This window comes from Passer domesticus, chromosome 1, assembly GCF_036417665.1.
Source record: "Passer domesticus isolate bPasDom1 chromosome 1, bPasDom1.hap1, whole genome shotgun sequence".
In the NCBI taxonomy this organism is placed as follows: domain Eukaryota; kingdom Metazoa; phylum Chordata; class Aves; order Passeriformes; family Passeridae; genus Passer; species Passer domesticus.
In genome coordinates, this window is record NC_087474.1 from 46460796 (window position 1) to 46487803 (window position 27008).

The 27008-nt window shown below is 41.5% G+C and overlaps 1 protein-coding gene and 1 long non-coding RNA gene across 3 annotated transcripts; one reads left to right on the top strand and one right to left on the bottom strand.

The window, feature by feature from the left end:
• Positions 1 to 27008, bottom strand: MATCAP2 (microtubule associated tyrosine carboxypeptidase 2). Of its 2 annotated transcripts, none has more exons than XM_064418205.1 (7): positions 26960 to 27008; positions 19061 to 19719; positions 11387 to 11530; positions 9172 to 9304; positions 7653 to 7958; positions 7048 to 7145; positions 1 to 3109 (listed from the first exon to the last, which is right to left on the bottom strand). In XM_064418205.1, exons 1-7 carry the CDS (start codon positions 26991 to 26993, stop codon positions 2948 to 2950), a joined length of 1536 nt encoding a protein of 511 aa, XP_064274275.1. In that variant the 5' UTR covers positions 26994 to 27008; the 3' UTR covers positions 1 to 2947. The 2 variants fall into 2 exon arrangements, with proteins under 2 accessions (XP_064274275.1, XP_064274264.1); XM_064418194.1 differs by lacking the exon at positions 26960 to 27008 and adding an exon at positions 26479 to 26712.
• On the top strand, positions 14658 to 19155 carry LOC135299326 (uncharacterized). The gene is made up of 2 exons (XR_010361306.1): positions 14658 to 15052; positions 18956 to 19155. It is a non-coding gene; the product is annotated as an uncharacterized LOC135299326 (long non-coding RNA).

The following is a 27008-nucleotide window of genomic DNA, read 5'->3' on the forward strand; positions in this document are numbered from 1 at the left end:
TCTGTCATTATTTTGTCTTTATTTGTAAAAGTTGTATAAAATGTCTTTCAAAATTGGTCTGGTAAAACAGGGAGGCTTTTCCAATGCCAGACAGGTTTCTGTATAGGAATGACATAGCAAGACATAGAAACACACCAAAGCAACCAAGCCAGACAGCCAGGAAAGGCTGCCAACATAGCACTGACACCATGAAACTGTGCAGTGACATGAGCTCACTGCTGTCCACACACTCCATCACCAAACTTCAGTAACCAGCCTCTTCACAGTGAAGAACAAAAATTCAGGAAAATTTACAAAAGCTGCACTTCAAAATTTGGAACATTTTTACAAAGGAGGAATGACATGATGCCAAAACCAGAAGCTGACAGCTTCGCCTATTGCTACATATTGATACTGACCACTTCCAGACTCCAAACTTTGCACCAGGCAAATTTATTTCTAGAATAATGAAGAATGGAAGTTTAATGGCACCTACTGCTTTGCAAAAGAAGTGATGCAGGTCTTCAAGTAAAGCAAAAAGGCCTGCAGTAGTGTATAGGGCTACAGAGTGGTAAAAGAGTTTGGCCTGCAGGCATGGCATTTTGTGGCAAAAGTGTGACTAGCACAGCCTTCTGGTTTTGAGGACACATTATGCACGTGTGTGCACTTAGATTACAAGATGCTACTTCTGTGGGAGGAGGAAAGCCACTTTGCTTATGTAAAAGTCATGGGAGAAAGGCAGAGATCTCTCCTGTCAGCATAAAATCAGTTCAAAATTGTTCCTTTCTTAAAGGACTGTCCCTTCTGCATACCCCAGGGTCAGCAAAGTGAGCCAGATTTTTCCACAGTGTAGCTCAAATGATCTCTGCCCAGTTTACTCCAAAGACAGCTTTTGACTGTAATCCTTGGCTTGACTTCAGTCATGTGTGACTTTCTTGCTGTTTCTGGCAAAGGAGCCAAAACCTGGAGCACACGTGCGGGACTGACTGCAAATGGCTCCTGTCAGGCAGCTCTGTGTCTGCTCTGCACAGCTCTAAAACAAAGCTGGGCAGGTGAAGTCACCAGTGATCAAACTAGACAGCCTGAAGGAGGAAAGGAGAGAAAACAGCATACAGAAGCTGAATGGCTTTCAGCTCCTGAACAATACTGACAACACAAAATTAAGGCTGCTGCAAGCAGTTCTCAGTCCCTGCCTTGAAAACAACTAAATTTAGTAAATTTATGCTTGTTGAATGCATTTTCTTTTTTGCAGCAGTCTGCCAGCCACTGCAAACAATCTGCAATATTATCTGAAAGGCAGCTGCTTTTATGGAATTGTTCATAAACCTTCAGACCTCTTAGACAGCCGTCACCTTTTCCTCACAGATTTTCCTATGGATCAGGAAACGTTCTCAAGATTTTACTGTAATGTCTGGTAATGTCCTGGTACAAAACAAGGTGGGAGAGTTATTGCATTTGTTACATTAAAGAACAGATAAGAGGGGAGGGATACTGTGGTCAGGTCCATGCAAATGTGGAGTGGAGGAAACCTTGGCTGCATCTATTCACCTTATCCCATGCCAGGCCTGTTACCAGTGGGCAAGAGCAGCAGGATAAGAAAGGGCAGAAACCCTATCCAAGGCTCCCACTAGTTTCTGCCCAGCCTCTCTGACCACAGCTGCTTCCCAGGAGCTCAGAGGAGCCCTTGTAAAATTCTGTCTACTAAAACAAAACCCTTTGTCAGAATACTTTGCCTCACCAACTCCACAACACTCCACAGTCAGAAAATGTAGCTTATGTAGCAAGTCCTCCTGCATCATCTAAGTTATTCATCATGTGACTAGAGAAAGCTCTTTGCTGCAAGGAGCTTTCTTTCCTTGGTCCTGGATATAGCACCAGCAGTTAAAACAGAGGTAAAGTTGCTCCAGTGTGGTGCAGCACTTCTGTTGGAACACAGGAATAGGGCACTTGAGAGTTGTCTTCTATCCCCAAGTCACACCTTGTTTCTGAAACGAGCTCTGCAAGCTCAAGCTTGCTGTAGTGTGGGGGTACTGCTCAAAAATGTGACCTGATCCTCTGTAGGCTCAGGTGATCCAAAGAAGAAGAGAATGTTGCCTGCTGTGCTGGATCATGGCCCTGTGTTCCTGAATTTACTTAGAACCATAGGTCATGAAATCACAGTTTTGCTCGATCCTCCTTCCAAAACACTGCCATGCTGAATTTCCTGGACATGCTATGCTTGTCCTCAAAGGAGGGAGGCCCTTCCCAGAATTCAGCTTCCTGAAACACGTACTATAGGCATAAAGATGTAGAACAGTGTAACTTTTGGGGGGAATGAAGGGGAAAGCTTTGCTACCTGCTTACAATCATTAAAACAGCACTACCCACCTTTTCCCTCTTTTTTAAACACTAATCCTCTCACTAAAAAAAAAAACCCCTGAAACATTTTGTAATGTTATGGACTTTGATCCTGCGGCACAAAGACCTGCTTCTGTGCACTTTTTTTTAAACTTTCTGTTTTCATTGCAGTGATGACTAAATGGGGAAGTTATGCAGACAGCAATGCAGCATAATCTACAGCAGTTCTATTGCTATGAACCGTGACAGCTATGACCAAAGATAAGGCAAACAAAAGTGAACTAAGGGGGAATTTCTCCTCTGTCTCCTTTCCTCCACCTCTAAACCTGGAAGGGAAAAGGCAATATATTACAAGAGACAGCACTGAGCACTATACCAGGCACACAAAACAGAGTAGATGATTGGACAGATCACTGCAGAGGAATTTCTAAGCCAAATTTTACAAAAATGCACAATCCCTTTAAAAAATAATCAGTATACAATCACAATGCAAAAGGACATAAAGGGCCTCTTTCTGAATTCCACATATTCTGGCCACTCTTCCCTCCATTCCTCATAAGTCCCTTTTTGCAAGCTCTGGGAAGTCCAGTTCTACATCCTCACACACTAAGTGAATGGAGGTCTAATACTGTTAATTTATGAGATCCTGGAGCTCCTCATCAGTTAGCTCATTGACCTCCATGATCTTTTTCAAGTGTTCCATGTACCGGGCGTGGTCTTGCAAAAAGTGTGGCACCCTCATGTTCTCAATCACAGCTAATCCCTTCAGGCGATCCACGTCCTCATATGAGATCTGCAAGGAAGGACAGGGGTCAATTTAGCAGTACAGTCCCATTGCCTCTCTGCTGCTGCTGCTATAAATTCCCTCCTGTAAATGAGAAAATATTTCAGAGCCGGAGAATTTAAAACCTTGGAGAAGCGTTTGAAAACATGAGCAACTGTGTGCTTCAGTGGAAGATGCAAAAGAAGTGTAAATTTAGCAAATGCCTTCGTAATTCCTGATTCTGCTTTTGATTCAATCAGTGAACAGACTTGTAGGAATGTGAATGAGAATCATCTAGAGCAGCTGCAGGAATAGAGAGGAAAAGGATGGAGCACATGTGAGTCCTGGAATGTCTTCGCAACAAGGCAGAAAGATTTACATGAGAATGGGAAAAACACTGAGCAAAAGGCTAAGGAACTAGAAAGGGAGGGCAGCACAAACATGGCACAGAAAACAGTTTGGGAAATGCATGGTGCCAGCTGACCTGAACTCTGCTGTTTCATTTTCACTAGTAAATGTGCTTATGCAAAGCTAAATTAAAATGCACCTCTAGTAACTAACTACAGCGTGAACAATACCTAAGCATCCAGATTTTAGGGGTTTTTTTTGTTTTCTAAATTCAATAGCAGAGTGCAGACTGGGTTTGCCTCATGGAATCAGAGCCTTCTGGGTATTGGTGTTGAACCCTCATGTTGCAGCTATTAGAGGATTTCCCTAAGGAAAATGGATATTGTCTTATGATTCTAAAAGTTAGGACTTCTAATCACAGTAGCTCAAGATGCTGTGAATGATAGTCCAGAAAGGATGATTGCTTTGGCTGGGCACAAGCTGCCATGGAAGCACTGAGCAGGAGTCCTTGGGCAGCTGTCCAGTGTGATGAAATTTGTGTGGTTGTCGCTTTGTCTCCAAGCTGTGTGTTCTGGGCACCCTGCAGACAGCAGCATATGCTCTGGCAAAGCCCACCAGCCTCGCTGTGCTTCACAGGAGGTTTTTGCCAGGTGGTTTGAGTAGAGCCTGCTCCTTCCAACCTTTTTGCCTTATGTTTCCCCTAAGGAGCTGAGCCCAGTAGGGTCTGGTTTCCCTGGAAGCAGCCTGCCCTCTTGGCAGGTGATGGTTTCTACTCAGCAGCGATTAAAGTGCGCATGAAGGATTCACCAGCTCGCAAGGAGCATGGAAGGGCTTTCTGGAAAGACAGGACAGTGCAACCCACATTGCTAAACCCCATCCATAGCGACAGGTGCATAGCTCAGCAATAATAATTGGAGCAAAGCCCACAAGGGGAATCAATTTGCATCTGAGTACACAAGTGTGCTTTTCTAGTTGCAAGGACAAGATGCACCCAATTAAGAAAACAAACAGACACCCATGCCCAGGCTTATTCAAGTCACTAAGATACTGCTGTTTGAAGATTGTGTGGCATTACACCTAATTAACTTACTTAGAAGTGGATAGAGAGGAGCTCCACAAAACCATACCATCTCTCAGTTTGGAGACACAGCACAACAATTAAATTCTACCTCTTTTCCTGCCTAAAGAAAGAAAAAGGATCCTTCTCCCCTCCTATTTATGCTCAGAGGTTTCTGTTACTGCTGCAAACAAGAAACATGTATCTATAATCTGAGATATGGTTTGAATGGGATGCATTTCCCCAGTCCTTGCAATTGCTAAAAAATTACAAAGTTGACATTCTGAGGAGATCAAAACAATAATCCCATCCTATGGTGGAAACAGGTTGTTTTCCTTACCAGATTTTATTAGTCATTGCACTAGATTAAAAAGACTGAGGCTAAAACAGGCTTACTTATGCACTTCATAACGTGCTCATCTGTTTCTTGGGAAACACAACAATAGGTGATATTTTGCTGCTTTTACTTTTTCAAACTCTGGTAGTTATGCTGAACTTAAGTGCACCCAATATCTGCATTCTATTTCTCTTTGGCAATATTTGCATGCAATTACCACATGAATATTTTGCAGTGCTTCCTGTATTTGATTCTTTCCTGTGAAGTTTTAAAACTTCTCCTTTTAAGAAGCACCTTTTCTCAGGTTTCAAGTGTTTTCCTTAGTCACTTTTAGGTATGTTGAACAGCTTGCATGTATCCACACCACACTCTTCTCCACTGTAATGTCAGAAGCAACAGGAAGGCAAGACCTGGAAAATGTGCCAGCCAAGCTTAATACTCCCTTTGGAACAACCTGATCTTCCCATTCCACCCTAAAAAAACCCAAGTAAATCCCCCATTTAAAGTGGTGATAAATCACTAGGCTAGATCCCAGTGCAAGTTTTATGCTTCTCTCTTTCATGAGAAAATATATTGGAGTGGGCCCAGTGAAGGGTCACTAAGATGATTAAGGCACTGGAGCATCCCTCCTGTGAGGAAAGGCTGAGAGAGCTGGAACTGTTTAGCCTGGAGAAAAGCAAGCTCACAGGAATCATCAGTGTATATAAACATGGGAATGGGGCTCTTCTCACCAGCACACACTGGCAGGGCAAGGGACAGTGAGCACCAGTTAAAATGTATAAAATGCCTCTGAACAAAAAACTCTTTTGTACAATGAGGGTGGAAAAACACTGGCACCGGCCACCTAGAGGGGTTATGGAGTCACCATCAGTGGAGATATTCAAAGCCCAGCTGGACATGGTGCAGGGCAAACTGCTCTAGCTGACACTGCTTAAGCATGGAAGTTGGACTAGACGATGTCGAGAGATCTCTGCAGACCTCAACTAATCTGTGACGCTGAGAGCAGACGTGGGTCTGATACACAAATTTCCAGCTTGACTGCAGATGTCTGAAGCTAAACCATTCAGAATATATTTTAAGATCCCTTGATTTTAAAAGTTGTAAAATCAAGCACTTATAAATTATCATACTGCTAGAAATAAACTGCTTGCAGACCCTTAATCTGGGTGCCATGGATCATAGTGGAACCTGTAATTTTTTGAGGAATGAATTAGTGTGTTTTTCAAGTGGCCTGACAACCTGCAGATTCCCTGAATAGAGACAGGCATAAAGCAGTAAGGAACTGTGTGTTCAGTGGTTTAGCAGGCAGAAGCTGTGTGGGGTTAAGCAGGCTTAAAGCAAAAGGAAATTTCAGAAAGAAACTTGCAGACTTATTTGACAGTGTGATTTTATTTGCAAAGCTTCCTAATTTGGTTCAGTTACCTAAATAGCACTTGCTTATCAATAAGGATGATTCTGACAGTAAAGGCAAAACTCAAATGTGGACCAAAACCCTCTCTCATAGTATGCCCATTCTGTTTATCACCCGTTGATTGCCAAGTAGGCAGAAATGTTGGTATTCCAGCTCTAAATTCAAGCTCAAGTCAATGTGACTCCCTGTTTATGTGAGTATGAACCCTGCTTAATGAACTGTGAAGGCTTAGCAACCCAAGGATTTGGTTCAGGAAGTGTGACAAAATTTCTGCACTTTTTAGGGTGAACTGAGAACAAACAAGCCATGACAGTTAGAATGGACCTAAAATTCATTCCTATTCTGTGAATATAGAGATACTATTATTCTGGGGGAAAAAAACCCTCATTTTTTAAAAACATCTGCCATCAGTGAGAGAACTTTGAGATGAAATGCTTTTTGTGGTGGAAGGGGGGTGTATTCATGTCAAATGAATTTGGATCCTTTTGTTATCTTCTAGGACCACTGCCTTATCTAGTACCTGTCTTGTTTGGCCAAGGCAGTCTGTTGTACTGCAAGTCAGGTAGTATCCCATAAAGGTAGGAAAGTCTGAGATATATGACCATCAAATCTTAATATGATAAGTGAAGAATGAGGTCAAGCTGGTAGAAATTTTTAGGACCTCAAAATACTTGCAACTTGCACAGTATAATTGAAGGTGCTGTACAGAGCAGAGAATTCTAGATCAAAGTAAAAGCACCATGACTCATAGCTCATTACAGGCAGGCTTGCTGAAATGATAAAACTGTACCCTTGGGAATAATGAGTTCAATCACCTTTCCAAGGGCTGTCAGAAGATGGAAATCAATGGACTCCCTGTATCTCAGGATTCGGAGGATGCCATCCAAGTACACCTGGTCCTTATTGAAACAGCCTGAAAGGAATGGAGATACATTGCACTCTATCAGTGTTTCGTCAAGGCATGTTCTCAGAAGCCATTATAAGCAGAACAATTTTAATTTTAAAAAACAGATATTTATATCCGTGACTTTGAACACCTTTCTGAAAACTAGCTAGAAGGCAAAACTCACTAGCCAGAAAAAGAAATCAAACATAGAAGATAGGGCCTGTGAATAACCAGAGGCAATATTCCATTTGTAGAAAGCAGGTCAAACTGTGAGTATGAATTTTTTCAGAGTTTCACATTTATGTTCCACTTCTACCAAAAAAAAATCCTTTACTGATTCAGCTTGAAGGTGTCACTCACAAGTATTTTCAGCCTTGTTTTCCATAGCAGAATTCCTGAGACCCCATTTCAGGAAGTGTGGAGTCGGATTTCTCCCTTTTGCAAAGGTTTTACTGTGCGACATGATTAAGGAGCTCTGTGCATGTTCTGCAAACCCCCCTGAAGTACAAAAGAGAAGACAAATAGGGAACTCACCTGGTTGTGAGGTGTCAGTCCACCCTCTCTTGGCCCGTACGCAGTAATCCCACCTGGTGTTGGGGTCCTTGACAAATTTCCCCACATCGTGGAAAAGCTGACTGAAGGACATTTGGCTGGCCTGGTACACCGTGTAGTAGAGCAGGGCGGCTCTCCAAAGGAAAGGGTCTTTGCGGAACAGGACGCTGTGGATGCTCGCCAGCCCCTCTTCTGTAGGGTTGATTGGTTTTAACCCATGTTTTCTACGGCCATTACGGTTGCACCAGGGCTGGCTGTTGTTGTTAAAACCCCGAAAGTAATGAGTTCCTGGGGAAAAAAATAAAAATAAAAGGAATCTGGCACTTAGAACAGTAGCATCCAATGATTAACAAAAAATTATAAAATATATAAGGAGATAACCCATTTCAGAACTCTGAGCTGGTAGGACTGGGCACTGGGAAAAGCGGTGAGTTTAACCTTGTCTACAACAGAGAATTTTGTCAGAGATATATATACCATGCAAATATTCACCTGCTCACTTTAAGTGAGAGTCCTGAAAATGCTTAAGGAATGCAACTATCAGGAGGACTTGACTTGCTAAATCTGTGACAAGAAATTTTCGGAAGTCTTACAAGCTGAATTGTATCTGGCATAGGCTAGGCATTGTAGGGAACAGCAAGAAGGAAAATCAAAATTAAAGAGCAGAAATGTTGCCTTCTGAAGGTGATTAAACAGCACTGCTGCATCCTTGGAGGATGCTATGTCCCCTAAAATGTGAGTAGCAGTGGTTCTAGGCAATTGCAAGGCTTATTTTTCAGCTGCTATTTAGGCACTAGCCAAGTTTATCAATATTTTATGTACTTAGTTGAAACAGATGCACTGAAAAATTTGTAGAAATTTTCCACAGGGTTGGGCTAACCCTGTGTAATGCAAAACCACAGCAATTTTACACCACTTTAGGGAACACTGGGTAAATTCTTCATACCTAAAGCATGCCTACATTTGCAAGCAGTGCAGCGTGACAGATGCAGGTTTGTAAAGTGACATGGCTGGAACCAAGGTTGAACTGTCACACTATTTTTATTTCCTTTTTCTTTTTTTTTTTTTAAACTCCAGAGTAGTTAAAAAAATTGGTCTAATGAGCAAAATGTCCCTAAGCAGTGACTGCACAGAAGGTATGCCCTGGAGCAGAGCCTCTGGGCTAGCATCATCTGAAAGGATTACTCTCTGCCTGCTTCAAGATTCCTTTGGCGTGGGAGCCTCAGTGCTCTAAGTGGGACTGGCTGGTGGGCTTACTTCAAAAGCTTGTTCTGGATCTGACCTAAAATGCTGATATCTATGAACCCTAGGAATCCTTTTACTGCATGCTGCAGTAACAAAATGGTTTCTCCTTCCATTTAACATATCTCCAGAACAGGTTCTTTGGATAGGGATGTTCCCTCTTTCTGTACCTGTCCAGTGCCTGGCCCACCACTGCACCATAAGTAAGAATGCATGCAAGTACTCCCCTTTGCCTGCAGAAGGGATGGGATGCTCATACCAATTTCGTGCCTCAGCATCCCCTCCAGCCAGTGCTCTCGCGCGGTGGAGACATTGATGGTGAGAGTGGGGCGGCCGTTCACCACGGTCATGGAGGCTCGCGACAGCAGGTCCTCCGTGAGATGGACCACAATCTGAAGAGGAGAGAGTTCAGGCAGAACTGAAAGAGCTCTCTTCTCACTCCTGACCCTGCTTTTTCCTCTGGCTCTTCCATTATTTCATTTCTCTTTGGTCCCTTGTCCTCCACAACTCTGTCTTGTGGTCAGCAATCACCTGAGAGAGCCTTCTGAATGAGTTTATCCTGCTCACCTGTGCTACTGACAGAAGCTCAGACTTTACGGGGTGAGTGAGGGTGAAGACAGACCAACGTGAGACTGAAAAACTTAGTATGGTAACACTGAGTAGACTCAGAGGGCAGGGAGCAATTGCATGCACAATAAATTAGAGAAAACACCAGTTTTTGAAGTGTGCTGAATTACCTTAGTATTACTGAACTGAAAAATACTAGATAAGAATATGTAAATTGACTAGGTATCTACATATCTAGCTGCCTGAAAGTATTTTGGTTGCAATTCTAAAGCCACTTGAATGAGAGGGGGAAGTACTGTGTACTTTTTCTCCTTTCCACGATGTCAACTTGAAATATTGAAATACAGTATTGTTCTGTTCTACACAGCAAAAGAGTTCTCACTTTCCTGTCTCTCTTGGAAAACTGGTAATCAAAACAAAAACTGGCAGAGAAGGAAAGTAATGCATATTGATATATTGTATTATTTGACTTCCAAAGACCTTTTTAAACAAGTGACTGAAAGGGAAAAGTGAAACTCTTTGTTAAAGACTAAGCACCTTTCCCACTTTGTGTAAAGACTAATGAAACAATACTGCTCAGAAGAGTACAAGAGAGACTACTTTAAAGAAAGATAACTTTTTTAGTATCCAAAAAAAGGGATCAAAGGCATGAATACAACACTTCCCTGTACTCAAAACTCACCCTCAGCTTCAAGTTCAACAGCAAACCATCAGTCCCATAAAACTTGCATTTACAAGGCAGTAAAAAAAAGGCAAATTCCAAAACATTTAGACTTAAAGGACAGGTGCCACTTAGCTTTATTAACGCCTCTCCAGCTGGAGAGAGTATTTTCATATTTTAGACCATCCTAAGCATGATCTATTAACCCTATTTTCACAGAAAAAGTGAAACATTTAATTAAGAAGGACATGGGTTGCTGGATGAGGATGTAGGATCCAGCTGTCATGAAGTCAAACCAAGCCAAAAATGAAGAGCGAGATAAAAGCACAGGAAAAGACAAAACACACACATTTTTTTCTGCTTGCTCTAAACTGTAGTTTATTAATCCCACCCTTAGATGTGAAGTCTGGACATCACTGTCAAATCATAGTCTCACAAAAATGTGTGATGAGTTTAGCAGTTTCTTCTAATAATATTATGTTTACCAATTAAACCTAGTTTCTGAGAAATTAATTTTTGCCTCAAGATTCCAGACTCCTCTTGCTCACTGCCAGTGATCTCATCCAAGACTTTGACTCTGTCATCTGGTGATTTAATTTGGATTAATCCCTTTTTTATACATTCAATTTCATCTGTCTTTTCCAAGCAATTTCATGTAACTTCATCAAACTGGTCTTTTAAGATTCTGAATACAGAAAATAAGTTTTTTTCACAGGGCTCTAAAAATTAGATGGTTAAAGCCAGGAAAAAACAGCACTCAAACCAACTCAACAAGCTCTTTCAGACATTTTTATTCACTTATGTCACTCTCATTTGTGTTGCTTCTTATAAATCACTCTCTTGGGCTGCTGCTTATTTTTGTTGGCCTTTTCTTAACTCTTTCCTTTGGTGTAAATAATTTGATACAGGAGAACAGATGGCAGAACTGATGAATAAATGGAAATGTGCCGGTCTCCAAGTAGCTGAAAAAAGGAGGGAAGGAAGGGTGTCGTTCTTGGGTACTCCCAAAAGAAGAGAATTTAAGAACAAGCATATATGAGTCAGGAAACAGGCTCAGAGAGATGACTGAAGCGCTCACAATGAATGTGTGTCGTTTCAATTGTTCAGGCATTAGACTGGGCTCAGCTATGAGAAAAGTATGATGTAAGGAATATTCTGGTAATTATGGAGGAAAGGCCTCCCAGATGGTCTCTTGCCTCCATCCAGTGTCTAAGGTGTTTCTTTCCTGATCCAGTGCAGGACTTACCTCACCAAGACAGCCTTCTTTCACCATGTACTTCCTGACGTGATTCCAGATACGACTTTTGGTCAGCAAGCTGCCTCCAGTGGCCTGTTCAAATTTTTCATAGCTTCCATATTTCTGCAACGTCCGCTTCATAATGTTAATTGACTATAAAATGAAAAAACATAGCAAATATCAGTGCAGTAAGATCCCCATGTCAGGCTGACACTTGTATTCTTCCTCTCCCTCTCAATCTCTTTTCCTTAGTTTAAAATCCTCCTTTTCTTAACTCACTGGCAGTCACAAACAGGCTGCACTCATTTAATACATGCTGACACGCTCTGCAATGAATCTATACCATCTTCAGATGTACATTAATGCCAAAGTACTGAAAAAAGATTCTGACCAACTCACCTTAGACCCACATACATCAGCGTGATGATTAGATGATTATCAGTTTAGGGAAATAATACCCATTTTCTCTTTAATTTTGGCAATGTTGTACAACTGCGTTGTAAAACAGATGTAACAGGTCTCCAGGACATTTGCAGTTTGACAGCATGTTTCTTTTTATGTTTTTCCAAAGAATTTGAAAAAGATCAACTATTACTGTCATCTTGCTTCATTTCGTGGCATGTTCTAATTTAGGAACACTGATTAAGCAGACGTGTAACTATAATTTTAACAATAATACCTCTACCAAAAACGTCTCCTTACAATAAAATCGCTTGTACCACAGGTGTCTGTGTGAGAAAGGAGAAGAGAGAGTAGGAACTTTTATTTACAGAAAAGAAAATTTATTTATTTCATTTAAACTTTTCATTTAAACCATAGTACTTCTTTAAAACCCCCCAAAATGAAGGCCTATTTCCTGAGATAAACAGAGTAGTATCAACAATTCTCCTATGAATTGCTGCGAGAAGTCTCTTGAGCAAAGCTCAGCACAATGCCCATAACCATGATCTGAACTATGCATATTGAAGGTTTTATTGCTGGGGTGTGAAATGCTCATCCCTAGTTATCTTCTTTCCAGCATGTCATTACACACCCTTAAAAGAAAATGTGGTATGGAATTACTTCTTTCCCAGCCAACAGTCCAGCTACAGGGAATAGCTTTTTCTCATAGATTTTTGATAACAGAAGGTCCTGGCACTACCTTAAAAAATTAATGCTCTTGCTAAGAAAATACCACTAACAATAAAAGGTGAAAATCTTGCAGACTGAATCTCTTTTTACATTATACACTTATATCCCTTCATGAACACATTTGTCTCCAGCTATGTAATTCTGACATTGGCAGGTAGACTGATTTTCCACAAAAATTGGATTAATTTTTTATCTCTCATAGCTACCAACAATCCTTCTCTAATGCTTTTCAAGTTGAAACTAAGCAACCTTGAGTAATTGCTACTGAAACCCATAAATGACAGTTAGACATATCCTTAAAGTCTAACAGCTCTTTGATGAAGGAAATGTCACTTACCTGAATGCCAAAGAAATATTGCACCTAATGTTCAGTATTTTTTTATCTTGTATATTTTCCAAACCATTTTTTTTTCCTTTTTAAAAATTACCTATGAAATTTAACTTCTAAAAATATTATCTGTTTTATAATATTTTTAGTGTCTGCACATTCTGAGGCATTTGCCTGTCTTATACAAAATCCTTGGTTAAAGAAGCAACCTTAATATTCCCACCCTTTTCCCAGGAAGTTAATTGTCAGCCAGCAGCCTGAACAATTCACAATAACAGTTCTCAGTCTCCTTTGCCAGGTACCAGATCCTGAAGATATTTATGTCACCTACTAGTTGTTTGGTATATTTGGATTCTATCAATTAATTAACTTTATTTGTTCACTCTGGAAGAAGTCATCTGTCAATCAATCTTCCAGCATGAAATTTGTCTTCACAACTTGCTGATATTAAATTTCAATTAAATCTATAAGACTAAACACTCAGTACCCACTTAAATTCTAGGATGCCTAAGTTCATTTGAAATGAAATCCCAGAGGATTCTCTGACTTCAGCTGGAGTGCAGGCATTTTCTAAAACCACCTCATCACAATGAACAGTGAGAAAATGAGCACTGAACACATCAAACCTCCTGTCTGGCTGGCTGTATCAGCAAACTCCCTGGAGCTGAGACCTCCAGGCTACAGAAGGCAGCATGATTTTGGGAGTCAGGAGGCCCAAGTTCTAGCTCTTCCTGCCTGCCTGCAGGCACCTTCCTGGGCTGTTGAAACTTTCCTAAATGCTGTGAGACACTTGAATCAACAGCACAGTACAAGAGCAGGTTTTCAGACATAGACCCACTCCTACCTCAGCCTGACAGAGTTCACAGCTTCAAGGGGAAATTTCTTTATGTGCCACTCTAGGTAACCCACATCCTGGCATTCCTCCCACATCCAGACTGGTGTTGCAAGTTTGAGCTCCTGCATACTGGGAAAGTTGCTAAGCTTAAGCCTCCTCATTGCTGAACAGATATTCAGAAATTACTAAGAAGGGTGCTCACCCCTATCACCTTCTCTCTTGACTCTTGTTTGAAGTGAAACAGGAAAAAGTCCTGAAAATTCTTTCCAAGTGGGCAGGTGTGGCTCTGGAAGCACCGAAACAACAGGGAGAGTCATCACACACAGACACATTGCACACAAATCCCTAGGGAGTGGCAGATGGCCTGGACACTGGGGTGAGCCCCATCCCCAGTGATGTTCCTGGTTTGGACATTTCTTGCCACAACCACTCTTGTTGGGGGTGGTTCCTGAAGGGAAAAGGTCTGGGAAATGTTTGGTTTCCAGGCACTGACTACAACACCAAGCCCAGAATTTGGAATTCTGCACCTGCCTCCAAGGTGAGATGACTCAGTCAGCTGTTGCAAGAACTTGCTGGTAAAGGGGAAAATCCAGACCAGCATGCCAGCTGCTGCCTAGTGCAGCATCCAACTGTGAGCTTATTTTCCAGCCTCTGGGCCAGCAGAACATTGGTACTACTGCAGTTCCTAAGGCCAAACTGTAAACTATTCAGCAACAAGTAAAAAAATGGTAGAGAAGAAGAACTATGTGGAACAGGTTGCTAGCTAGGAGAAATAATGCCTGTTCTTTTCAATATTAGCTAAAATGTCTCGTTATCCCTCTGATCACTACCAAAGAGTGCCAAAAGTAGTAGCAATCCCAAGACGAGCCCCCTTGCACAGCAAACTCTGCTGATGCTCAAGAAAGCAATGACACAGAAGCACTAACAAGAGCAAGGTAAGGCTGTTTAACTGGCTGGATTAGGTTATGGTGCTGTTGGCTTTTTAAAACAAATTATTTACAGCCAAGTACGTTAGGTCTCTGAATCTCAAGTCACCCATGTCCAGCAACTCAGCTCAGTGGCTGAGAGTTATTGTAGAAATATGTACTGGGACTTCGTAAGAGTAGTGTGAGGCAAGCAAGTCAGAGAAGGGTCTCAGTGATCTAGGAGTCAGCCCTCTATTTGAGTCAGCTCATCCTACATTCAGAAGCAGCTCTGCTGAGATTTGTAAGACAGACAAGGTAGACACACAACATTGTGCTTCTTCCTGCAAAACTTATCTGCTGGGGGGAAAAAGCCTCCAAGGTGCATCATTAGGTAACACTTAGTACCAGGCTGAGCTTGTTAGTGTAATCAACAGCCATAACATGGTGGCTGAGTCAAGAGGAATGTGGGAAGGAAGGTAAGTATACATTTCTAGGCCACTCGGACTATAGTATTTGGGGTTTTATTTAGTGTTTATAGGGGCTTTTCTTCTGCATGCTTGTTCTTAGTGGTATAAAGGTTGCATTTAAGGAATTTAGACCTGATAGAAATATTTTTAATTAAAAACTTTTAAATTACTTTGTAAAGAATTTGAAGTTGATACTCATTGGGTTTTTGTATGAGACTGTGCTCTGAAGTAAAGCAATCTTCCTACTGTGATATTACCAGGAGTGATCTATTAGTCTCTTCTTGGGGAAGAGAGACATCTGTGTCAGACCGTGAGAACCTGTGCCACTTGGATGGCCTGACATGCTTTGTGTTATGGATTAGCACACCTTATCTGTAAATCCTAGTTAGCAAGGGAATTTGTTACTAGTGCAGAATGAAGTGTTTTACAATTATGTGCTTCAGACAGACAGTGTCATGTCCTTGAATCTTCCACATGCCTAAGCTGTGACATCACTTGGACATAGCAAAGGATTACTCAGTGTTGAATGCCATGTTGTTCAGCCTCCCAGCTCCACCTAATTTTTTCCCCAACATCTGATAAATTTGCTAATTGTAGGCTACTTTTGTTATTGCCTTAAAAGGTGTCACACAAACGTGGTATAACTGGTTTATTTATGAACTCAAAACTGCTATAATCTTATGAGTACAAGGGAAAAGGATGTATAACTCTTTAGTGGGAGGATCACTCATTTGATTAAATGGTTGGGGGTTTTTTGTTGTTTTTTTAATGTATACAGAAATAAAATTCTTGCTGCCTTTTACAATTCAAAGAAACAGAGTACCTAAAATTGCAACTTGCTGACTTTGGTTCAGCAAATGGCAACTGTTAAGTTCATATGCTCTGCAAACACTGGGAACAACTATTTCTAAGCAAATATTGCCACCTCTAGCATCTGAGCAAAAATAACAAACACTTTGAGTGCTAAGAAACTTCACAATGAGGGATAAGTAGTTTGAGCCAGAAAACTTTGAGCATAGAGCTGCTGCAGTGACCTTGAAACACAGTGGTAAGAAAATTAACTTCTGTAATATCAAATATGTTGATCTTTGTGAAAAGTGCAAATCTGCATGCTGTTTTCTGTTCTCCAGTTTACTTCCTTAAAGGCACTGTATTGTGTGACTCATAAAAAAACATTATTATGAAGAAAATATCATAATGTAGACATGAAGTGAGAAACAAACAGAACACAGCACGAGAAGGAAGACACTAAAATTAGCATTTTTCAAATGCATTAATAACTCAAAAATGTTTTGTCTACGTCTGTGAAAAGTCAATCAATAAAAGTGTTGGGCTGTGCCCAAGGTTTAAAAGCTCTGATTTAAGTAGAGCATGGGGTAAAGTGGGTGGTCACAAGCCTGTGTGTTCCCCACTACAGCATTGCTGGGTTAATGGTTTGCAAACCTTCAGTGCTCTTTGCCTCTAAAATAGTAAATGGGGCAGAGTGTGATTTGTCTTCCAGACATATTTCAGTAATGCTATATTAACCAATTTCATAGACATGCACAAATGCAGACAGGACAATAGGAAAACACAATCTGTTTTAATGTCCTAGCAGGCTGTGCACAGCTGTGGGTAAAAAGATTCTTGACATGACTGAAAAATTCTCTAAAATTCTGAAATGTCAGGTTTTAAGCTCATTTCACTTAAGTATCCTAAAAGCCCCCTATAAGCATGGTGGGTTCAGTCAGTAAGAACTGGGTTTACAGCTTTTTACTCATAAAAGAGCAAGCAAGTATAAGTTATCATGAGCACCTTTTGTAGAAAAAATAGGAAAAACTGTTCACAGTTACCAAGACTTTCTAAAATAAGTGGAGCAATAAACAGAAGCCAAATATGCTTCCAAAAAAAACCCCCAACAAAACTGAACTGAACCTTCTTGTAGCAAAAAGGATGACTACACACAGTTGCATTTTTACTGCAGACCCAGCTCTTGATACTGTGAGTACTTTTTTTGCAACTAAAGTCATCCTTTCTGAACTGCCTGTAAGATACCTACGTGTTTCTTCTGACAAGTAAAATCTGCGTGAAAAAAAAAATAGCAGTGAGGAAAAGCAAGTGCTCCCACAATACTTCCTGATTAAAATTTTTGATTAATGTTGCTTTTTCTGGATAGTAAATTTGCATGAAATTAAATTCAAATTTGCGTGGAGATGAAAATTTCTAAAGCTAATTGTAGATAAAAGAGAGAGAGTGACACCTGCTGGGCTTGGAGCTGTGTTAAAGCTGCCTGGATTGGGCATTTTTAAGTGCAAGGTATTTTTGTTTGGCATTTTTAGGAGATGAAGTTTGAATACATGCTTTTCTAGTGACTCAAACTAAATCTTCTGAAACAATTTACATATTCCTTGTTAATTGCCAGAAATATATTTCCTTGAATATTAAATCCTCTGCTGCCTTTATAGAAGTTTTTACAGGGCCTTTATTTTTCCCATACTTTTTATGGACAGGGAAAAAGGTAGAGTTACAAATAAAAAAAATATCGAGGAATCATTCATTATTAAAATATTCAGTATTTACACTTATGGGTTTTGTTAAAAGAAGGGTAAACCAAAGACAGGTTTGCTCCAGAAAATCATCAGGCATAAAAGGAGTTTTAAGGCTCTGCCAGCCCATGCTAAAAGGGATAATTTGTATTAAATTTGGTTTCTCAAATCAGTAGTTGTTGATTTGCTGTCATCTATGTTGCTAATATTGCTAAAAACATCAAAGGAAAACCTATTAAAGAGCTATAGTCAAGGAGCAGTTTTGTTTGGTGTCATTACTATTTAGTTCGTTGTTCAGAAGTATGGGAGAATATTTTAAGAACAGAACAGCTGTTCCCTTTTCTCATAAAGAAAATAAATTTTTAATGAAAACCCAGAAACTGAGACATTAAAATATACAGATGTTTTCAGTGTGAAAATGGAGACTGTCAGTACAATGATGTAATGGGTAATAATACTTTTGTACATTCTTGGATTTAGATAAAGAAAAAAAAACCAGTCTGTTCAGAAGTCAGGGATCAGTTCTTACAATGCCTAGTCCTTTTAATTCATGTATCATTGCCAACAGGAATTTTAGTTTTAGGTGAAATATTCATATCGCAAGAAGTGAAACTCTTTGCAGGAATGGCAGGATGTCTTCCCAAGTTAAATATCACTTGAATACGTAAGAGTCTCTGTTTAGAAAAGCTTGTCAGACCTAAATAAGGTCTAAACCATAAAAAAAACTTCTAAACCATGTAAAATAAAAAAAATCTTGTAAACCATTTAAAAATAGGCAAAAGTGGGAAGAATACTGCTTCTGCTACTGTACAGATAAGCACTGGGTTTTGTCACTTAGGCCAAAGTTGAAAGCAGGGCTTTTTTTGTGTAATTCAGGTAGGAAGCCAAGGCAGCTACACAGAATGGGAATGTCTGTAGCTGTGTTAGCAGTATGGCTGCAAGTTATGAAAAACAAAAATTGTCTTCTTTAAATTTACCTCTCTCTGGAATGGAATTTGGCTGCTGCTTGATTGAGTCTAATGTATATCCAAATACCCTTTCAAAGTTGATTAAAACAAGGAACATCAACATATGCTTATCCAATAACTATGACCTCAAATAATTGCTATCCCCTCCAATCTGTGTCACCAAGAGGGTTGGCAGGATTTCTCTGCTGCCTCATTCCTCTGCCTGTTTAGGCACTGTATTTTTCCTCTACTGGATCCTGCTTCATTGCCTACAAAACTTTCTTGCTTTAAATTATGTTTCATGTAAACCCATTTAGCAGGAACTGTGCCTTTATCCCTTAAAATCCTGTAAATTTCAGAAAGGTTATATTTTGTTTTATAAAACAGATTTTATTTCAGTTCTCTAATGCATTCTCATCTTTGATGTATTTTTCAAACAGCAGGGGAGAATAAGGAGAAATTACTTGCTACAAACAAAGCCAAATACCACGTAGGTGTAGGAAGAAATAATCACTGGAAATGGAGAGGAATAAAAGCAACTCTACCTGCTTAAGAAATCTGTCGGACGCATGGCTGTGCTTAGCTAACACATTGGGCAGAGCAGGGTTTTCATATTCAAACTGAGGATTGTACGTGAAATCGGAGCTGAAAAACTTAACCTTCTCTTTCTCCACGTTGGACGGCTTGATGGCAGTCAGCAAACAGAGCTTCTGCCCGGCTCCGTCGCCTTCCTGCCCACGGCTCCTCGAGGACGGCGACTGCTTTGGCTTCGCCAGCCCGGAGTGCTTTTTCGCCCTGCTGCGGGGCCGGGCGGGCGCAGCCGGGGCGCTGCCCGCGGCGGGCGCGGGGCCGGCCCCGAGCGGCGGCGGCTGCCGGGCCCCGCAGCGCCGCCCGCCCGGCAGCGGCAGCGGCAGCGGCGCCTTGCCCCGGCGGTGCTCGCTGCCCCGCGGGCTGGAGGAGCGCCTGGCGGCGGCTCGCCTGTGCTTCTTGTGGTGGGAGGACGGCTGCTTCTGAGCGTGGTGTTTTTTCTCCTCTTTGCTCTGCAGAAGGACGTTGTAGCTGCTGGTTCCTGTTGTGAAAATGTCCTTGAGGATCCCAGAAGGCGGATGCTGGAGGCTGTTTTCATTATTAATGTTCAGCTTATGTACTTCCAGACTCAGGACCGACTTCCTAGAAAGCTCTGTCTTAGGCCAGTGAAGTTTTTCTGCATTTAGGGGGGAAAAAAAGGAACTAGTGAGGACAAACTTGATTTTCACACAGTGATGCTAATCTTAAGGACTCAAAACTGCAACATGAAGGAAACACAAAATTTCTTAACTGCAGTCACATCACATTAATCTTGACTTCTAGGCATAGGGGAGAACTGAGTGTGTACATCACTTTTGAACAATTAGACTGGGACTTGTAAGATCCAGCTAAACAAGTTTTATGCCTGCATCTCCATGCACAACTACACTACTGGTAGGTAAGAACTTAGTTGTAAAAAAAAAAGACTCTGCAGGACTTCAGGGACATTTACTGCTACATTAACAAATGTATAGGTTTGAGCTGGTTGATCTTTATCATGCAATGAAGGCTTTCTGTAAGGATAAAGAATAACTTAAAAATTAGGAAACTGCACAGGAGCATGTGAGCAGTGTTTACAGTGAAGTCCCACAGGGATCTGTGCTGCGATACAAGCAGTCTGGTGTGATCTCATCTGCAAAATCTGATTCACAGAATTTACTCTCAGAAAAGGGTGAGAACACTGGAAAGGGCCAGCCACTGTGAACAGTTTACAACAGCATGTGGATAGTAATGTATGTTTGAAAGACTTCAGTTTCACTTGTTCAGTCTTAATACAGACAATAAGCTATATTTGAAGAGGTAAGAGATTAGCTAGTTACACTCCTGAAAAGCCTTAAGACAACAGTGGGTATTTCATCTAATCAAAGTTGTTCTACCATGACAGCTGGCTTAAAAAAAACACTTGAGAACAAACATTATAAATCAAACTAAGTGCAAGAAGCAAATAAAGTTTCTTTAAGGAGTGAGCCCTCCTTTCTTGCTCTGACCCCTGGCATAGCCTTTGGGGGAGCCTGGTCCCTGGTGCAGAGCAGCTGCATGGAAAAGTCACTGAGGATTAAAACTGAATTTAGCATTTGTGCTGGCTTGTTAGAGAGAAGTGACCTCGCTTCACTGGTTCTAACCATTCCCTCCTCTTGACAACCAGTTCCTCCTAGAACATTAGGTGAGCTGATACTACACGTACAAATAAATTGTGCCACAGAGAAATGTTTCCTACTTCTGTACCTAAAATAAAAGGATTCGCAGGAGATATGGCTGAAGCACTATTAAAGCCTGCAAAAGGGATTTGAGCTTCATCCCAGTCAGATGTAGTTGAGCTGTAATTACTTTACATACAGTAATTATACTCTGAATATAACAGCAGAAAGGGATCATTACATGCCTCCAAGACAGAAAAAAAATCAACAGTGGCTTAATTTTGGATTTATTTTCACAGTAAAAGTCAGGTTTGCTCCCAATATAAGCACCATGACAACATATTTCATGCTGTTGGACCTCTGTCAGTTCCATATCAACCTGTGTTCCTCAGTTCTCCTCAGAACATCCTGCCCTAAAAACCAAAAAGACCAGAGGTCCTATTTGCATGAACATGTGATGAGTGATCTGCAGCCAGGGTGTTTTCTCCACTGGAAAGAAGAGAGGTAGAAGCATGAGATTATTCCCCTTCACTAAAGCCCGTGTATCCTATGCAAACTTAGATTTCTTCCATCATAAGTCTGTGAATCCTCTTTCTGTGCTTGGCACAGGAGCATGCTCCTTGGAATTCCTGTTCAAATTCTGTCAGATCATTCTCATCACATACATGACAACCTGCCTACATGGCTTATCTTGCTCTCCCATGAGCTGTCGTGTTGAGAAACCACAGTTCCCCATCACAAGGAGAACAACATCAAACTAAATACATAAGAGAGATGCATTTTTTGGACAACAGAATAGGATGACCACTCTCATATTTCTGGTATTTGAGACTGACTTCGGACCTGTATCAACTACTATGGTATGAGAATCTTTACTTTTAAGAAGGGCAAGTGAAAATGGAGGTTTCCAGAATGTCTGAACACATATTAAGTTTCTGAGGATATGACTTTGCTTAAGTAGGCGAAATTGGAGTTGGAAATGACACAGCTACTCTTAAAATACAGACAAAGAAATAACATGATACTAGGGGCATTAATGCTTCACCTTCTCTACTAAACAGCTCTTAAAAGCCACAAAGAATATAGAAGTCTTAAACTGCTGCTACAATGGAACAATTAGAACTAACATTACACATGTATCTAAGAAGTGATAAACAGAAAAGAAAAAACCCAGAAATTTAATTCAAGAAAACAACTCAAAATGACCTTAAACCACCCTCCCCCAATGGCTGTATCAATCTAATACCAAAAACCCATGACAGCAAGCTGTTAGAGCTAAGAGGTACAGCTGGCCAGTAATAAATGCTTTTATATGGAGACAATAGCTGAACACCATAAGTCAGAATTCTCCTGGAAGTGTCACAAATGGTGGCTGAGTGCTGAACATGCACTGGCAGGTTTCACACGCACATGGCTGATATCAAAAATAGTTGTTCCCAATCTGTAGTTACTTTATAAGTGCAATCTCATAGCAAAGTGATTTTTTAGCTGCCAAACTAAGTGTGGCTGTCCTTAATTTTCTTCTGACTAAAGGATACTGTTCCATGCCTATTTGTGCTGGAAACCTAGAATCAACAGGTAATCTGGCACATTTGAAATATTATAATAGATAACAAAGCAGTTTTCACAGAAGTAATTTAACTGCTATTCTAAAAATTTGTATAAGTCTTCTGAACATCATTACTAAATAAACTAGAAAATAATATTTGAGACTATGTCAAAATCATGTTGCAAAGCATCAAATTTAAAATTCTTTCTCTAGTACATTTGTTTAAGCTATAACATATTTTAAGCTCACATCTGTAAATCAGACCACATCAACCAAATTAAGAATATACTGTCTTCTAGGAAACTTGTCTTACTACATCCAAGAGTCTCCAGTGATTAGCAATGCCTGGTGATTGAAAAAGAGGTCTAGTATTCTGAATATAAAAAAAATTCATTGCACAGCCTGCCTCCTGAAAACCTTCTTCAGTATCTCAAAAAGTACTGAGATAATGTACTACTATAAAGTAGCCAGTTGGAATGGATTATCAACCCAGATTAATTGCATGGATTGCTTAGTAGTGATTCCCAGCTTTTAAATTCTGGATACCATTGGACAGATTAATTCTGAAAAAAAATTGAAAACCACCATGCTATGGTGTAATGCTGCCCTGCATATCAGAATACAGATATCATGCTACAGATCCCACAGGTTTTATCTTTTGTATCTCATCCACATGTGTTCTGAGAAGTACAAATCTGAATTTCATTACTTGACTTATTTCTGTTTTTCCAGTAGAAAACTACCAAAGAACATATGCCCAGGGCTCCACTTACCTTTGAGAACCCCCATTGTGTGATTTATGTACCGGGATTCTTTTCATTGTTTTCACTTCCAAACACTCAATAGTGACAAAGCCACAAGCCCTTCAGCAATTTAAAAAAACCCAAAACCCACAACAAAACTAATACAGTCTCTTCCTAAAAGATTCTCTCCATCATGTTTACTTCCATTTATTTGTATCTTGTTCCTTTCTGCAACAACACTAATAAAAACATGGTCCTAGAGACACAGGTGAAATATTACATGCAACAAACTGCCACACTGGGAGTGCAAGGTGATGATGGCAAGGCATAAGCAAGGAGGGGACAGAAGGGCTGCCTGTCCCAGTTTTGTCATAATTAGGGTACCAAAGAACAGAAAATCCTCCTATTAATGGCAACTTGGTCTATCTTGGGCCAGAGTAGAGCTCTACCACTCTTGAGCGCAATGGTGTTCAACGTTGGCTGTCCCATAAGCTGGGCTAGCAGGGCAGCCAGCCAGCCAAAGGCAACCACCCCTGTGAGTCTACAGAATCTCACAAGAGAGCAGGTTGTGCCCTAGCCAGAATCCCATCATTGTCAAGACATCAACTGGACTTACTCCATCCTGCAGACACAAGTGCAGTACGTGTCACAGAACAATTCAAAATACCACAGGCTTGATTTTGCAGAAAGAGAAATTTTAACTGTAACTTCATTTATACACAGGTAGCTATTCCAGTGTCACAGCAGTACTGGAAAAGGGATGGAGTCCATGAGTGCTAACAGAGAATATGTGGGAACCACAAATTTCATGACGATTCTGCACTAATGAAACATGTTCCATGTATAAATTGCATCCCAGTCACTAGCCTGGAGCCTTGCACCACTGCAGACACTGCATAATCTTGTCAGAGGTTATTTGTTGCAAAACAAAATGTTAGATTTTATGTTATATTTAGGAGCCAGATCATATTATTGGTCTCTGTCCTTTAGCAACTGATGGATTGAGCTAATAAGTCAATAATACGTGTGGTAAAATCCCACTGTAAGCATTTTTCTAGCCTTTGGAGTGTGTTGTGTAAATAATACCTTCCTCTAGACTACAGGGCAGCTACTGTCCAAGCAGCTTCTTAAATACCTGTTCCATAGGTGGAATGAGGTTAATGACAGGTATTTGTGGGCACGGATATCTTTGTCTGGCTGGCCTTGCTCTAAAATAGCAGAGAGCTTCTGCAGTTTTCAAGCAGCTGTCACTCAGGTTATATATGCACAATGAGCAAATCCTGTCCAAACTGCACGTGTGACTAAGGTGCTTAGCAAACATGTTCATGGAGCACTCCCTCCTGTCCTAGGGATGTAATGGTCTGAGCCACTACTTTTGTTTTTAAGATTACTATAACCATGTTAGAATGTGGCTGAGTTTCTTTTTGCTCAAAATCAGAAATCATTTCAAGGCTGGCTTCAATTTTCAAATTTATAGGAATGCAAATAATGTATGTGATCTGTCTACAAGCAATAGTTAAGTTTGAAACTGTGAGATGAGAAGGAACTACACAGATGTGACAAGTAAGAGCCTTCCTTTGACACACTGTGCAAAGGTACAATTACATTACAAAGACATGTTTATCTCCAATATTCAGAAAATTTGAATAGATTCACAACCCCCTGTAGTTTATGGGCTCTAGACTGTATGGTTTGTGTGTGCAGAAGGCTATAGAAAGAGTATTTTGAAAAAAAGCAGGCAACATAAAGTGTTGTATATGAACCTGTAATGTTCCACTGCCTCTCAAACACTACAGGCTTGTATTAGTGGCATAACTGAATCTGACCACAATCCTGTATTATTTTTTCACTGGAAACCCCTTTAAAGTTTAAAAACACTCCAGTTTCGAACAGAAGCTGTCAGGCAACTTGAACTAGAATGCACTGGAAGCTCTGTCTATGACTGAACATGCAGAATTTAACAGCAGAATTAGGCAATGAGTTTCTGTAAAAACACTGACATCGAGTTACTCTCTATTTTCACAAGCATCTTAGTTATTAACTACAGCTTGTATGATATTGGGAACTTTTACATTTACCCTAAGACTCTTTTTCTCCCCCCCCAAAAAATCCACCTATTTACTTTTCTCCTGGAAAGGTGTTAGCTGTCATCCAGCTTTTAATTCTGAGCTTCAAAACCAAGGAGAGGTTTCAGCTATCAGCCAACCTGGATATCTGATTCATTAGCTGCCAGTATTCATAAGTAACTCTGCCTTTTTAAAGATGATTGGCAGTTTGGATTTTCTTCTTTAAAATGACAATGCTATTTGAGATGTACTCTTTCTACCCTAAAAAAAAAAGGTATGGACTCTGACTGACTTGCAAGCAGATTCCTGTACATTTACTTCTATATTGAAATACAGTATTATGTAACTGACTCCAAATTCGGGCCCTTCAAAGTAAATTACATGGGCACAGTAATAATCAATAAAAGTGAAGACTTGGCTCTAATGAAATCAAGCAACAAACTCCTACTGATGTAATAAACTCAGGATATAATCACAGAACACTGATTTATAGGCAGACCTGCACAGGATGAAACTCTCATCCAAGCAGGTCTCTGGCTTCTACTGCAACACAGGTGCAGTCAGGAATATTTGATGGAGGGATATAGACTCAAAATAACTATTTTTCACAAAATCACATCCTTTAAGATTGCAGTGGCATTGCACATCTCCAGCATTGCTCTGATCAATCCCAAAAACTTTACTTCTGTTCCCATTATCAGAAGCAATACTCAAGTCATATCCATGCACAGATGGCACAGCATATCAATTATGCAGAGCAAGAGTAGCTGTAAGAGATCTTAGTTATGATTGCAAAGGTATTGAATGAGGGCACACCAAAACACCTCCAGCAGATTTCTTGTAGATAGATTTCCCCCTGGAAAAGTAACACTGGCTTGAGCAGCTGAAATAATGACACATGAAAGGATGTCACATTTAAACAAGGAGAACATCTGTTTTCAAGCAGCAACTGTATTGTACAGGGCAGAAGAAGACAGTTTTGTGTGGCACCAAGTACCTGTCTATATTATCACTATATAGTCATAATACACGTTTTTCTACACACGTACTATAAAGATCTGTTAACTTCCCTGAGAACACAGCAAAGGGTAGAGCCAAAACGTGTAAGCACCAGACATAACCAGCTTTCCTGGCATTCTTCCTTGCACGCTCTGTCCCTCGCTCCAGCGGAGCGGTGTCACCTCGGCACCCCCCGTGTCCCGGGGCAGGCCCCGCCGGTGACAGGCTCGGTCCCCCCTCACCGGGGGCTCCTGCTCCTGGAGCCAGGCAGGAGCGGAGCCCCGTTCCCCGTCCCCAGGGGACACCCCACCGACAGCCGCGGCTCCGCCCGGGCGCTGCCTCCTCGCTCGGCGGGGAAGCGCTGGCGGCCCGCCGGCTGCCGCCCCCGCTCCCGCTCCTCACCGGTGACACAGATGGACTCCAGCATGGTGCTCCGCCGGGCAGCGCCGCCGCCTGCCCCGCCGGCTGCCCCCTGCGCGGCGGGCTGCGGCCCGGGGCGGGGAGCCCAGAGGGGAGGCGGCGGGGAGGCAGCGCCCGGCGCCGCGGGATGCGCCCGGCTCGCCGGCTCGGCGGATCCGGGGAGCGCGGCTGGCCCCGCGCCGGCAGGCGGGAGCCGCGCCGGCAGAGCCCCCGCCCGCCCGCCTCTGCGGACTACAAGTCCCGGCGGGCTCCGCGGGGCCCGAGCGCTTGAGGGGGCGGGGCGCGGGGGCGCTGCACTCTGGGATCTGTAGTGTGGCTGTCGGTGTCCCGGGGTGCCACCCCGCCGGCCCCACCCGGGAACATCAGGCCGCTGTATCCCACCGGCACGGCTGGTCCCAGGTGTCGGCAGCATAGGCGAGGCTTTAGTGTCATCCTTTGCAGGAATCTAGCGAGCATAACTCACGCAGAGACAAGTGCTGCAGTCCTCTGATAATCATCAGCGACCATCATTG

Bases quoted from the DNA above. Each gene is read 5' to 3' on its own strand.
- MATCAP2 (XM_064418205.1), bottom strand. From the start codon at position 26,993: ATGATTATCAGAGGACTGCAGCACTTGTCTCTGC. The intron at 19,720-26,959 runs GTGAGTTATGCT...CCCTAAATGCAG, and splicing joins ACTGCAGCACTTGTCTCTGC to AAAAACTTCACTGGCCTAAG. The intron at 11,531-19,060 runs GTAGAGTTGCTT...TTCATTTTATAG, and splicing joins CCGACAGATTTCTTAAGCAG to TCAATTAACATTATGAAGCG.